A 15,008-nucleotide genomic window follows, 5' to 3' on the forward strand; every position below is an offset into this window, starting at 1 on the left:
CAGCTTTGACGACTGTTCCTGGTTCCATGATGCGCAGCGTATGTATCGGTTGTACTCTGTAACATTCTTATTGTATTTTGCTGCTTATTGCTATTAAATATCTTTTGCGCTTTGGAACCACACTAATCGCATCGGACAATATTTACTGGTGACGATAGATAAGACATAACAAAATCCCACTTGGTCTGGATGTACAAGGTGGAGCACCTGCTTATCAAAGCAATTAGCTTCGATTTTAGTCATGATCTTTAGGATCAATTAAAGAGAGTGGTCTATTACTTGGTATGGGGGTCTCTGTCAGGTTAGGAACCACCATAAGAATGTCTCTTATAGAACCAGCCAGAATAGGTTTACTGGATTCACTCACAGAAAAAGAGTTAAGCAAGGGGTAAAGATTGAGGGAAACCTTTTCTGTGTATGCACTAGATGAGCCATCTGGGCCCCTTGTAATTCTTGAGGCGTTCCTAAATTCCTGCACATTAGAAAGCGGAGACAGCCTAGGAGCAGAAAGAAAGGAATGTATGGTATTTATGTGAATCCCACGCTTATGAGAATATAGTTTTATATAGTTTTGCATAAACTCTTGTATTACAAACTTGTGAATGTGCGTTAGTCTACCAGAGGGAACCCTCATGGAATGGGATGTCTGTCCCCTAACCTTAGCATCCAACTTTCTGCATGATAAAGTGTGTAATTTATTTTTAGCTAAGAAAAATATTTCTGCTTTGTGCATTGCAGAGTTTACCCAACCACTTTAAAGAGTAAAAGATCCAGTTGTTCTCTCGGTCTACACGTTTACATCTCTACAGAGACTGATATATGTCACGATTTAGCCACAAATCAGAATGTCCTGGCTCTATGGTCGGATTAGGATTCCCCACATCTCTCTTGGCTTCATGGGAGAGCTTGATAAAATCTCTCATTCTGATCTATAAGCCTCCTACAAAACCAGGCTTGTCTCTGCAAGTGTTACAATGCATATATTCCTTTAACTGGCCTGTCACGTTTTGGGCTAGGTACACACTGAAGAATTTTCTAAATTGATGTGTTATCTACAACAATTTTACTAATGACTGAATGTCCGATAGCTCGTGCGATTCATGCGTACACACTGACGCAATTTACCTTCAGATCTGTGCTCCTTATCTGGTCCTCTAGTCGTTTAGAGAATGACAGCACAATAGTCACTCATTCATTCATTCATTCCTCTCACACTGATTAACCACCTTGTTATAGCTATCCATATGTATTATTATTATTACCATTTATTTATATAGCACCACTAATTCCGCAGCACTGTGCAGAGAACTCACTCACATCAGTCCCTGCCCCATTGGGGCTTACAGTCTAAATTCCCTAACATATACACACACACACACGGGTCAATTTGTTAGCAGCCAATTAACCTACCAGTATGTTTTTGGAGTGTGGGAGGAAACCGGAGCACCCGGAGGAAACCCACGCAAACACAGGGAGAACATACAAACTCCTCACAGATAAGGTCATGGTCGAGAATTGAACTCATGACCCCAGTGCTGTAAGGCAGAAGTGCTTACCACTTAGCCACCGTGCTGCCCCGCCATAACAAATTTCGTTAGCTTCTGTGACTCAGAACGATCGCGAGTGCATACACAGTACATGATTGGCAGGTGATTGGAACAAGATTATTAAACAGTACAACCAACCAAATGAAACGACAATCAGCACTTTGGAACGATTGTTGTTCATCGTGTGATTATTCACTAAGGCGATATGTGGTCGTTTTTCAGCCGATTATCTGGCCAATCGGCTGAAAAACCTCCATTGTGTACCCAGCCTTAAGCTGGGTACACACTACACTGTTTTCAGCAGATTATCGGGCCAATCAATGGATATATGACTGATTGGTCAGATATCTGAGAGTGTATATACTTACCCGATGATCCAAAGTCGTCCCAAACTGCCGATCATCGCCTCCTCTGGTTGGTCGTACTGTTTGATTTTTGTCGTTCCAATCACTGTCTGCCCAGAGAGAGAGATAGCAGCCTGTCACTGTGTGCAGCCTTTCCACAGCTTATCTATCCTAACATGTATGCAGCCTTTCACTGTGTCCATCACACGCCGTTCTGTTCAGCTGAACATCTTCCTGCTGGAAGATCTTCACTCCCTCAAAAGGTAACTTAGGCCAGCAATGAATGGGTTAACCGGGCTCCGGGAGGTAGTGAGAACTGTCAGGAATTACTAAATTAACAGCTAGGGCAGCAGCATATTCAGAGCAGGAGATCTGAGCACAAACGAAGTGTATAGCGCATTAGGGGGTCTATTTATGACCCTTCGTTTTTTTCTGTAGAAACTTTTCAATCCTCATCGCATAGATGCGGATTGAAAAGTTTCTCATATGTATTAAAAATCAACACAGGAACAGCCGTTCCGAAAAACGGCTGCTCCTGTGAAGTTTTACACTTACCTAACACTGGATTCTTCTCTTTTCCTCCCTCTGCGGTGCCGATCGTCCCTCTTTCAATCCCTGTGCGCATGCGCCGACCAGTAAACTCGGGCATGCGCACAGAGATCCGTGTCTGCAGGAACCTGAAGCATGTGATGGAGGGATCATGTGCCAGTCTTTAATACATAGCCGTACTGAGCACTCCCCATACATTGTTATGGGGAGTGCTCAGAAAAACGCTAATGGGTGCAAAGCATCAGATATCGTGCTAGATTAATACATAAGGATTTTAACGGTAAAGCCCCGAAAACGTTGTTTTCGGGGCTTTACAAGGGGGAAAAACTTTAATAAATAGACCCCTAGGAGAAGTTACTGCAGCACATAAATTATACTCTTGACACAGAGTCTGGTGATAGGTCACAGGTGCATGATTATCAGTATCAGCAAGTATGGTGTCTGACCTGCAGTCAACCTTTACTGAAACACTGTTATCTTATGTAGCAGGGTGGAAATTAACATCTTGGCTTCTGAATCTTACAAAGTTATTTGAGCATTTACCCACTGACACCCAGGGCAGCGGTCACTAGTAGCTGATGGTTATGACAGAAGAAGAGCAGAGATCTGAAGGTAATTGGGTATAGTGTGTACACCTGAATCGGCAGGCTGATCGGGACTTCAGTCGTTTATACAATAGTTAGTGATAACAGATTGGTCTAAAGTTTTTGTAGTGTGTACCCAGCTTTACACATTAGCTTAGGACAATAGCAACAATTAGTCCATCCTCAATCTATTAAATCTTCCTCCTTGGTCAAATAGATTTGCAGACAATGAAACCATCGAATGCTCCCATGCAGAAAATATTGTGTTCTGCAGTTTCGACCTTAAACAGCAAATGTCATTCTAAAAATAAATCATCAGTTGTAGAAGATATTACATGAAGACACGAGAATAAAAGTGAAAAATATTTTTAAAAACGGAAGTGTCTCTCTCTACACATCCATTAGGTTAGATTCACGAAACAGTGTTAATCTGTTTAGTGAAGGTTGCCTAGCTGGAATAGTAACTAGTGAAAGTTTATATTCAATGCCAAGTTTAAAAACTTCTTGCAAAATAATCATCCCCCTCCTCTGCTGGATAATATTGTACCTCTATGAACGAAAAAAACCCTGAAATTGCTGACAGAATGAGCTATTGAAATTCACAATTGTAATGAAAGTATTGTGGATATGAAAATGCCATAAAATGTGTATCCTGCAAAAGTAATATGTCAGGAGGTGTCCTCCTATATGTGATAAACGCCTTCTTTCTCTTAAATGGGGAGTTAAATTCCATAGCATTATAATCTTGACAGTGGTGTATAATTGGCAGAGGATGTAAAAGTGAAAAGAGTATATTACTGTCTCACTATGAAGTTATGTAATGTACGGCCTAGATCATGACCAAAACCTGGGATAAAAAGAGAACACCACCATATGTAATAAACAAATACAGAACATCAATATGGGCTTGTGAGTTCTCATGCATAGGAGTACCAATGACTTCTCACTCACAGTCCCGAATCCACCAGGAGAACGGAGCGTGTCCATGGTGAAATTAGACAAGACCGCGCTTTTTTTTTTTTTTTAAATCAAATATATTTAGTGAAATCTTCGGAGAATACAAGTAAACATAACAAAAGTATCTTAGCACACAGTTCCAGTTCTTTCAAATATTCAAGTCTGCAAGAAGTTACGTATAAAGTGATAAACATTAAACATATAAGCAACGCCCAGCCCAAATAGTTATAGACTCCCCTCCTTCCCCCTCCCCCACCAAGCACTGTGACCCCCGAGCTTGACGCCCAGCCGGCGGACACGGTTTTTACCGTTACTACAGTCAAAGGTAACACCGAGTTGTGCTCGCACCTCTATGGGGCGCGGGTAAAAACCAGTGTTACTTCTGTCAAAAAAAATCCGCGTGAGGTATCTCTCGCCGTTACAGAGGCACCTTACGCGGATATTTAGGGAATTGAATCTGCCCCCATAGTGTTCAAGAATGTAAGCTTTTGCTAACCGGAGACTGCTATTATAATGTCTCTTCTAATGGGTGGTACAATGCCACGATCAAAGAAACCACATGCTACTAAAAATAATAGAGATAATAGAGAATAAAAGATATACTTTGCCCTAATTATCCGGTTCCATAGATTCCAGCTAAAGGAGCAACGTATGTATTGATCCAAGTTAGTGACTTGTAATGAACTTTCATGCTAATATAGAAGTCTTGAATGAAAATGATTTTAATAGACAGATGCTCAGATATGTCATATAGCAATATCTGGGCAGAACTGATTATCGAGAAACAGCCAATGGGGCTCTGGCTGGAGAACGGAATGGGTATTGGACGACTGAGCTGTGACTTGAGTGGACTGGGGGTGTGGCCTAATGTGTCCCAATTTTCCAGGTGGGAATGTTGTGAGCTCGGTATTGCGCTGCGCAATATATTTGCTTTACCTTTACATTAGCTTTATTTTCAGCAGACGAACATTTAAAAATGAGTCAATTTGTTTATTGTAAAAATCTGGGCACAAGGTGTGGTCTACGGAGAGTACAGCACTCTCTCTAAGGAGGTTGTTTTTATTAAATGGTTTATGTAAACCGTAATTGTTTCTCTTGGGGTTTCAAATATATTTAAATTGATAAACGAAGATTATTTCACTGTTTTGGACAGCGTATTAGAATGTTTAAATATGTTTAGCTTGCTTTAATTGTAGTGTAAGAGTTGACATCTTTTACTTTTTCCTCTGCTGGGAACACATGCAAAACAGACACTATAGTGTACAAGGAGAACGACGTATAATAAAATGACATATTTTAATATCATTGGAACGGTCACGACATATTAACACTTCAACATTACTAATACTTTCAACTCAGACTGTATAACATTTTGGTCTATAATAGGCCAGTTCTGTCGTCCTCTCTTGTTTCCCAGCATATAGCAATTTAGGACTAAACAAAGCAGCATTTGATATAATAGCAAAGTATATAGAAAAGCAATACAATATTATTACATAACCGCATAAAGACTAAGATTTGTGGTTCTGTGCAAGTGTACGCACATATTAAATAAGACCCAGCACCTCAGCACGCTATGCACAAAACTGTCTCCGTGGATTATGAAGCAATTCCCATCATGCCAAGCTGAATGAAATTATACAAAATTTTTGAATTTCCAGTACTTATATTAATAAATTTTAACTTATAAAGTCCAGAGATTAGGAATTGAATCTAATGTTCAGATAAAAATTATTTTCTTTGTGTTGGTGTGCGGTTGGGCAATATTAAATATAACTTCGGGGACAAATCTTTAAAACTTGGGCCTGTCCCTGGACATTAGGAACCACTGGCAACTATACCACATGACTGAGTTAGTCTGTGTGAGGGAGTGCCAGTGTGCTGTGGAGTAAGTTTACTAATGTAGGTTTTAATACAGGACTGGACTAAGACTCTGTACTAGTGTCTGCATGTTGCTGAGCGATTCACTCAGTGACTAAATAAATCTAGGGATACACCTGTGACAGAGTCATATCTATCAGGCAAGGAGTATTGAACCAATATGGAACTGGAGGTGGAGGGAACTGACTAGACAGTAAAGCACCTACAGCGAGGAACCTTTCCCCAGGTCCTCTCTGCTAAGGCTGGGAAGTCTTGTAAGTTTAGAAGACCTACGGACTTCCAGTTATTTACATAGGAAATCCCAGGGACTTGATGAAGTTTACTATTGCCCTTAATGTTTGCAGAGATACGGCCCTTTATTCAGCTACTAGGCGGTTGCATAATAATTTGGTCCGAGGTGAACCTCTGTTTGGATTGGAGACAAGTTATAACCTGAGGGATTTCAACAGGAGCCTCAGGGAGCGTAAAAAAGGGTGGTGGATTACCTCAGGCAAATGGTTTCCATCTCAGTTATGCTGCTGGATGGATCGTGAGAACCTCACCAACAGTAATATCAGAAGGGCAGTCGTAAGATATAGATATTGATATTTTTAACGTCCATCTACAGGAGGCAGTGTGCCTTGTTCTTTGTTTGGGGCAAAGAGGTCAATTTAAGGTGTGAAGTGGTCTCTATGGTGGCGGGGTTAGGGGAGGGAGATTGGTGCATAAATGATGTCAGCCGGGACATCTCTGAGACCTGGCCCTGAAGGGTCATCCTTCCGTTGGAGTGTTAACCACTGCGACCTAAAAGTTGAGTGGTCTATAGTTTGGGCACGGCATCCAAGACCCTATAGCAAATTCTTGCCTTGTAAACCCCTCCCAATTAAATGTTGCAAGAAAAAGAAAAAAGGGGTTAGGTGCAAACATGTTTTGTAATCATGTGTGTGATATGCTCAGCCGCACCCGGTATTCAGCGAGATGTCCCTGAAAATTATTTTTAATTATCAGTAATTGTTCTATAGCCTTTAAACATGCTAAATGCACAAGAGGAATGAAGAACATCAATGTTTCATAGTCTACACCCAAGTGCACACTAAGAATGCAGACAAAGAGCACATTAAGATGCTTAAGATGATTGAGAAGGTCATGGATCTTAAAAACAATAAGGAACATGAACGGAAATCAGGAAAACAACAAGATTCTGGGCCTAGTTCACACCCCACATGACGCTGGTATGCATCTGAGGGCAATAAGATGTGAGCGGTCAGTACATGATCTGGGCCAATATAAAACTATATTTCATGTCACGGCACCTTTAAAATAAAAAAAACACACGTAAAAACGTTGTAGGGTAGATTTATGAGGAACTGTTGAGGTCCAGGATAAACGATAAAGGATCACACACAGGAGAAAGTGGAATAGTCTCCAGTACCCAGGTTATGTTGGCGCAACCTCACGTCAAGTTATTAACAAAAATAAATATTATTTTCCATTTATTCTACCAGAAACCCTTTTGACCTCTGACCTGTGCTCTGTGCCGCCTTGACCAATCCCTTCCTCAGGATGTCCTTTAGCCAGCTTTTTATTTTAAAGTCACCATCTCCTCCGACAACCGACACCACCAGGTTGGGTGGGGGGATCTTCCAGTGATGGGTGATTAGGTTGTAGACAATAGAGGGGTCCGTCTCATTGGACAAGCGAATAAACTAGAGTGAGAAAATGGAAAACCAAAGTCAGAAACACAGTAAGTGCAATTTCCTTCGGCAAAGGATCGTTGAAACTGTCCTACAGCAAACTGTAGGAAGTTAAATTCAGATGACATTTTCAATTTGTGATATTAACCGTGTTGGAAGACCTAGGGGAATTTTTATCTAAACTGCGGGTTTGAAAAAGTGGAGATGTTGCCTATAGCAACCAATCAGATTCTAGCTGTCATTTTGTAGAATGTACTAAATAAATGATAGCTAGAATCTGATTGGTTGCTATAGGCAACGTCTACACTTTTTCAAAACCGCAGTTTAGTAAATCTAGGCCCTAGTAATGATTAAACATGAATTTTTGTTTATTATACTATACATAAGCCTGCTACAAGTGCATGATAATATTGTAAAAAATCCTTCGGGTATAATAACAAAATAGTTTCTAAAACAATATCACAAAAAGAGATGTAGGCATCATAAAAAAACATTTGTCTCAGAAGTTCTTATTTCCCTATGTTGGGCTTTATTTAAAATTAGGAGTAAAACCACTTAGCAGTTTCAATTTTGCTCTTTGGCAAAACCATGTTGTACTGCACAGGGACAAATTTAAAATGCCCAGCAAGATTTAGAGTTTGGAAGAGGGGCGGGGGCACTTTCTAGCTCATCTCTAAATTGCAGTGTTACTATGAAGCTTCCTAGTATTTGTATGCTACATGCAAAAGCAGCTGTATATGCCCTGCATGCTAAAAAATGCATTTGCCCCCCTCGCATGGCATCATGATTTGTCCAGGGGCAAATTCCCACCCATTAGCTGGATTTGCTGTGAACATCTAAACTCTAAATTAGGCTGTTTATCTGCTTCTCCTGATCCAACATATTCTAGTAGTTAGAGAATAGTTAAGGAGGGGAAATAAAAAGTGAGGTGTGCACGCAGGGGGGGTTACCAGTTGCCTGGAAACACCCCCTCCTGAAGCTTATTTTATCCATATAGGAGCCAGTGCATCAGGAGGAACTTCAGACAGAAGAGGAGACCAGGACATAGGATAGTAAGCAAAGTATTGTGTAAAGTGGGGGACAGTGGTGTGATGAATGGAAAAATTTGTTTTGGAAACCCCCCTTAAAATCATCATTATCACCATTTATTTATGTAGCACCACTAATTCCGCAGCGCTGTATAGAGAACTCGCTCACATCAGTCTCTGCCCCATTGGGGCTTACAGTCTAAACACAGGGAGAACATACAAACTCCTCACAGATAAGGTCATGGTCAGGAATTGAACTCATGACCCCAGTGCTGTGAGGCAGAAGTGCTAACCACTGAGCCACCATGCTGCCTTCAAAATTCCTGCGTTTGCCCTTGAAATTAATGACAGAAGGTCAGTTTTGCTTTTCACACAAGGCAAATCCTTCCTTAATGTTTTGAGACACTAAATATAGCTTGATAATGCACGGGGCCATTTGCAATACAAATGTTAAAACACATTTGATGGTAACACTAGATTTGCAGCTGAAGTAGACTGTGACATCTTTTTGACTTCTAAAGTCAAGGTAAAATGGTGACAGATAGCTGTGGAAATGTACAGGCACTGTATTGGTAACACAGAGGCATTTGCATGCCGTCCTTTCACAAAACCCACAACTGCACAGAAGAGCCTCTATTTGTCCCTGCGACGTGGTCTCTTGACTGGAACCTGTTTTGAATGGTGACATATGAGCTGCTCCAATGAATGTTTGATAAACAGCTTGTCTAAAAATAGCTGACAATTTAGACGAGAAAGGTAAAATCACAAGCAAGCAAGCAAGCAAGCGAAAAAAAACAGTCAACAAAACTTTGTTAAAATAAAAAAAAAAAAAAAAAAGAAAAGAAAAAGATTATGCCGAAAATGTCCAAAATAGCTCATTTGACAAGACTACTCCCATTTCAATGATAATTGTTGTTTATAATGTCAAAAACTATTGTGCCATTTTTAAATTATGGCCAATGCATAACATTTCTCAAAACTGTCCGCAAAATATTTTTCTTGCTCAACCTTTGAACGTCAAACCTCATACAATTTGACTGTTGTAATCCTTGCTCTATGTATTCCGTGAAATGTGAGTTTACAAATATATTGTGAAACAGTGTTCTGCACAACGTCACAGCAAAAGTGGAGCTTGAAGATTGCATCTCCAGTAATCTCACCCCACCTCGAAAAGGCCTGTTCCACTGGATATGCACAACATTGTTCGTAATTCTGCACATCTCTAGTAGAAATGTAAATTATAACATGACATTTTATTTTAGCAGAGTACAAAACAACTGATCTAGTGAGAAATTTGTGGATAATTTTTATTGTTATTTATTTTTAAGCTTCTGCAACGTTATTGAAAAACTGGGACATAAGTGCGGAAGTGAAAACAAAAGATAGGGAGAGCGCTGCTCTTGAGAGCTTACAATCTATTGGATGGCCAAAATCGCACTGATCTGACTATCCTGGCTCTGGGCGAACCACTGGACCACAGTGTTTACTTTTGAATAGTGAATTCCGTGAGATCCCGGGCAGGGGGCGTGGTTGGAGAGTGGGAGGGGGCGGGGCGCAGTCAATGGCATCATTTTGACCCCACCCCACGACAAAAACGGCATTTTGGCGCGGGGGGGCTGGGCCAAAATAACGCAATTCACCTCAAATCGCGTCATTTTGGCAAGTAAATTGCAGTATGCGGGACACTTGCCTGCTCTTCCGGGAGTCCGGGAGTCTCCCGGACATTCTGGGAGAGTTGGCAAGTATGGTTTACATCAGAGTTGAACAATGACCCCACACGTATCATACTTGATCACATACGATCCGACAGCACTGGATTTTGATTGTGTGTAACGATCGGCCCATCAACCCGAGTGCAGGAGGCACCGGATTGCACCATTAGTCACAGGTATTCTGTTCCATCTCTAGTTCTGCCCTTCTCTGTTTATAATTGTCCCCAACACTAAACACATCATTCATTTGCTTAAATACAGGATTAGCAAATTATTTTTTGTCATTAGACATCTGGAAGTTGCAGGATCCTTTGTGTATATTTATAAAGTTAATATCAGCTCCCACCACTCCCTCTGGATTAGTCAGATGTAGTTCTGTTAATGTTTTTAGAATGTTAAAACAGTCAGCATCCACTTTGCATAACTGGAGTGCATTTGCATATTCATGAACTCTGTTTGTGTTGTCTGTAGCTGGAAGTTTTATCCAGGTCTATGTCTGTGTTTCTATCAGGTAAAATACCAAGGGGTATATTTACTAAACTGTTTAAAAGAGTGGACAATGTTGCCTATAGCAACCAATCAGATTCTAGCTATCATTTATTTAGTACATTCTACAAAATGACAGCTGGAATCTGATTGGTTGCTATAGGCAACATCTAAACTTTCAAACCAGCAGTTTAGTAAATATACCCCCAAGCCTGTAAGCTGAAACTTGGGTTTTCCCACACCCAAAAGTGATTAAGACTCGAGATGCTACAATTATATGGTGTAACTCACCACAGAAGTGTATGAGAGAAGACATTATATCCTCATCCCCCATGCTTTTACACAGTGCAGCCTATTTATCAAGAATAAAAGCCATAAGTAGCAATAGAAAATCATACATATTGCCCCAATGGGGGCACTGTTAATAAATAGTCCCCATAGGGGTATATTGAATCGTTGTCGTTTCCCGCAGCGTTAAGTGTTACCGGTATTACGGTAATACTAAGCTGGATTTCAGCTCGAAGCTCCCCGAGCTGCGAGCTGAAATCCAGCGTGAAAGGTACCGTAATAACGGTAATTACGCGCACTATTACCGTAATAACGGTAACCGTGCGCACGCCGCGTTACTTTTCCGTGTAACGCCAACAATTGAATATGCCCCATAGAATAGTAACGGTATATAAGTCATACTTGCCAACATTTTTTTTTCTTTTTCCGGGAGATGCCGGCTGGGACGTGGGCGTGCAGGGGGCGGGGCTGCGAAATCGCGTCATTTTGGCCCCGCCCCCGTGACGGAATGACGCAAATCGCGTCATTTTACAGTGGGGGCGGGGCTAAACGCCGCGATTCCGGGTGAATCGCGGCGTTTAAACTAAATTTTTCCCCCTTCCTATCAGGGAGATTGCCACACTCGTCCGGGAGACTCTCGCAAAATGCGGGAGTCTCCCGGACAATCCGGGAGAGTTGGCAAGTATGATATAAGTGAGAGTTGGTCCGTGTCTGTCTATTCTATTTATTCAAGTTTTATGGGTCTATATACTAAGCTGCTATGAGCCAAACAGCTGTTTTCTCCAGAGAACGACCATCACAGCTCTTCCTTTAACTTACAGCGGGAGAAATCAGAGATTTCTACTGCCTTAGTTAAGTTGTATAATGTTGCTCACTGCTGCCCCCATAGACTTCTATGGGGACTGCGATGTGACCCAATTTAAGCATTGCTTTTCACCTGCAGCCTTTAAAAAGTAACTGCTTACTTTTTTAATGGAGTCCATAGGGCTCCATCGCCGCTGGAGAAGTCTATTCTCATCCATGGCCGGGTCCTGTCACTATGCGCACGCGCGACCTTAGCCGCACAAATCGCCACACAGGAGCCAGAGTCTCCATTTGCCGACAGCCAGTGAAGGAGATTTTAGGTTTTTTTGGAAGACCATTTGCCAGGGCTTTGCCAATGAGCCCTTGCTTAATAAATTCAAGCGACAGGACAGTTTGTATGGCTGCGGTATGCAGTGATACAAATTACATCTTACTGCCGTCCACTGCTCACCAATGTTAAACAGACCCTTCAGTGTAAGAACAGAACGGTGTCTACTCCAACCATATAAAATAATATTTTTAAAGTAGCACTCCCCTATGTCATGTTGTAATCCAGTTATGTCTGATATGCACTGAACTAGGTTTCATCTTTAGCCCTCGTACAGGCATTATCTTAAAGCATTTAGGTGCAGATTGATCAAAGGTTGCCCAGTACAAGAAATAGGTTCCTACTGATTACAACATGCCCCATTACCTTTGTATGGGGAAACCTACTTATCAAGCATTGGGGAGGGCAGGGGGGGGACTTGTACTACCAAAGACCTGTTCTGTTATCTCCAGCTCAGGATGGGGGTAACGGAACAAAACCATGAAAAAAAAATGGTTCATTTTAAATGAATTTGGGGTAGAGTTATCAATCCTTCTCAAAAGGAAAAGTGGATAAGTTGCCCATAGCAACCAATCAGATTCTAGCTACCATTTATCTAGTACATTCTATAAAATGATAGCTAGAATCTGATTGGTTGCTATGAGCAACACTTCCACTTTTCCTTCTTTCCCTTAATGTTTTAAAATTAGTTAAAATAGGTAAATTCAAATTATTGAAGGGGGTGATCATAAAGTGCTAGGGATGACATTTTTACTTTTTACACCAGGTGCAATTACATCTGGGTCCAAAATCCAGACACACAGAACATTTGCATTGGGGGCATTTCCAAAACCAGAAAGCAGGTGTATGATTGTGTATGGGCTAGAATCAGTGGTGCATGGCACATGTCGAAATGCTCTTCTTGGCCGCAAATGAGTCTTACTGGATTATATTGGAATGGTTTCCATTGTTTCATCATCATCAGCTATTTATATAGCGCCACTAATTCCACAGCGCTGTACAGAGAACTCACTCACATCAGTCCCTGCCCCATTGGAACTTACAGTCTAAATTCTCTAAACACAGACACACTAGGGTCCATTCTGATAGCAGCCAATTAACCTACTAGTATGTTTTTAAAGTGTGGGAGGAAACTGGAGCGCCCGGAGGAAACCCACGCAAAGATGGGGTGAACATACAAACTCCACACAGATGAATCGAACTCATGACTCCAGTGCTGTGAGGCAGAAGTACTAACCACTGAGCCACCTTGCTGACCACCAAGGTTCAGTAATTCACTTGCTTTGTAAACTATGCAGCAGTTTATTGATCAATTACTTGTTCATTAGCGGAACCCTACAACTTTTACAGGAATCTGGCCCTGGGTTAGACACAGCCAACATGCGTATTCTCACCTTACTGTGCTTCTTCCCAGCTCCCACAAACTCAACGTCGCCATAGGCGTCTGTGGGCTCCTCGGTCGTGTGCTCTGCAGATTCCCATTTGCTCACAATGGCGGCCCCGAAATTGTCCTCCACGGCCACAGACACGTGATTCTGCCTGGACAACCCACACTGACAAAATGGTCCATCCCTGCGTTGCAAAATAAATAAAAAAAAAGTTTTAATGCACTCAATAAACTTTTACATTGTCATACGTATATTAACCAGCTGCATTATGCATAACAGTGAGTTAAATACTATTATTCCCTGGGTATATATTATATTGTATTAATAATGTTTAACTTATGTAACTTCACCCAAACCTGGAGTTACTTTTTAACGAACCACTAACATTTCAAAATGACGATAATACAGGTCCGCAAAACTTCACATTTATATCTGTTAATGTTTCGGCTGCTTGTCAGAACTGAACTGTAGATATTTGAGCTGTAATCTGTAGGAATATTGTTCCATTTTATTTTTTGTCTGAATAAGATTATCTGATTGTACATTACTAAGAATATGTTGTTGCAGAGTGTAATTTTAAGGATGATTATACAAGACAATTTAGCCGTATTCATTAAGGAACGTCAATTCAGATACTGGCCGTATTTTGTGTAAAATCGCTCTGTGCTTACTTAGAAAGAGACTATACACCAGTGAACGCAGCAACATCCAGTTCATCTTTGTATGCACAATAACCTTACGACAGATTACGATTTCAGGGGCGGAGCAGGGAGGGGACTGGGTGTATGCACATAGTCAGTGTACAGTACGGGTGTGCCAAGCTCAAATGCACGCAGCAACGTCCGATTCAAACTTTGGGCATCTCTAATGTACACGATTTTCAATCTTATCACTTATACCAGTTACAGGTCATAGACAAACTGAGGGGGGTATCCTAGTGCCTGGATTCCCCACTCCAAGCCTGGGGCACTGTATAATTGAGGTGTCTGGACCCTGCCCCCGCTTCACACGGCTCTGCTTGAAAAGGGAGAGCTGCGTGCACCTAACAGTAATGCACGCAGCAATGCCTATGTATATTATAGGCATAGGACGAGTTGGAGAGCAACCAAGCACTGTCTAATATTATAGCAACACCCCCATGCATGCTGGTCACGCCCACTGGTGGCGTGGTGTGGAAACCCCCCACTTCAAATCCAGCGTTTGCCCCTGCAGGTCTAGGTTAAGTGCCGAGTGATAATGATGACGGTCACCTATGCATGCTAGAACATGTGTTTGCAAACAGAAGCAACTATAAAAATCCATTTTGTGTACAGTAGACATTAATTACATCCTGATACAGGTGACAATCATTGAATACTTGTTTCCTTCAGTTCCTTCTTTTGGGACTTTATATTCCACAAATGTATTGGACATATCCTGCAGTGTATTGTCTGTCAAAG

General features: G+C 41.4%; 1 protein-coding gene across 3 annotated transcripts in view; it reads right to left on the minus strand.

Moving 5' to 3' along the window:
• The window catches only part of TRPM4 (transient receptor potential cation channel subfamily M member 4), a 98,885-nt gene that overhangs the window by 39,685 nt on the left and 44,192 nt on the right, over positions 1–15,008 (minus strand). For all 3 annotated transcript variants that reach the window (XM_075190745.1, XM_075190746.1, XM_075190747.1), the window contains exons 3-4: positions 13,576–13,753; positions 7,367–7,547 (exon numbers count right to left, since the gene is read on the minus strand). In XM_075190745.1, coding sequence (XP_075046846.1) covers positions 7,367–7,547; positions 13,576–13,753 — 359 coding nt within the window. The remainder of the gene's footprint in view (positions 1–7,366; positions 7,548–13,575; positions 13,754–15,008) is intronic.

This window comes from Mixophyes fleayi, chromosome 11 (genome assembly GCF_038048845.1).
Source record: "Mixophyes fleayi isolate aMixFle1 chromosome 11, aMixFle1.hap1, whole genome shotgun sequence".
NCBI classification, from domain to species: Eukaryota; Metazoa; Chordata; class Amphibia; order Anura; family Limnodynastidae; genus Mixophyes; species Mixophyes fleayi.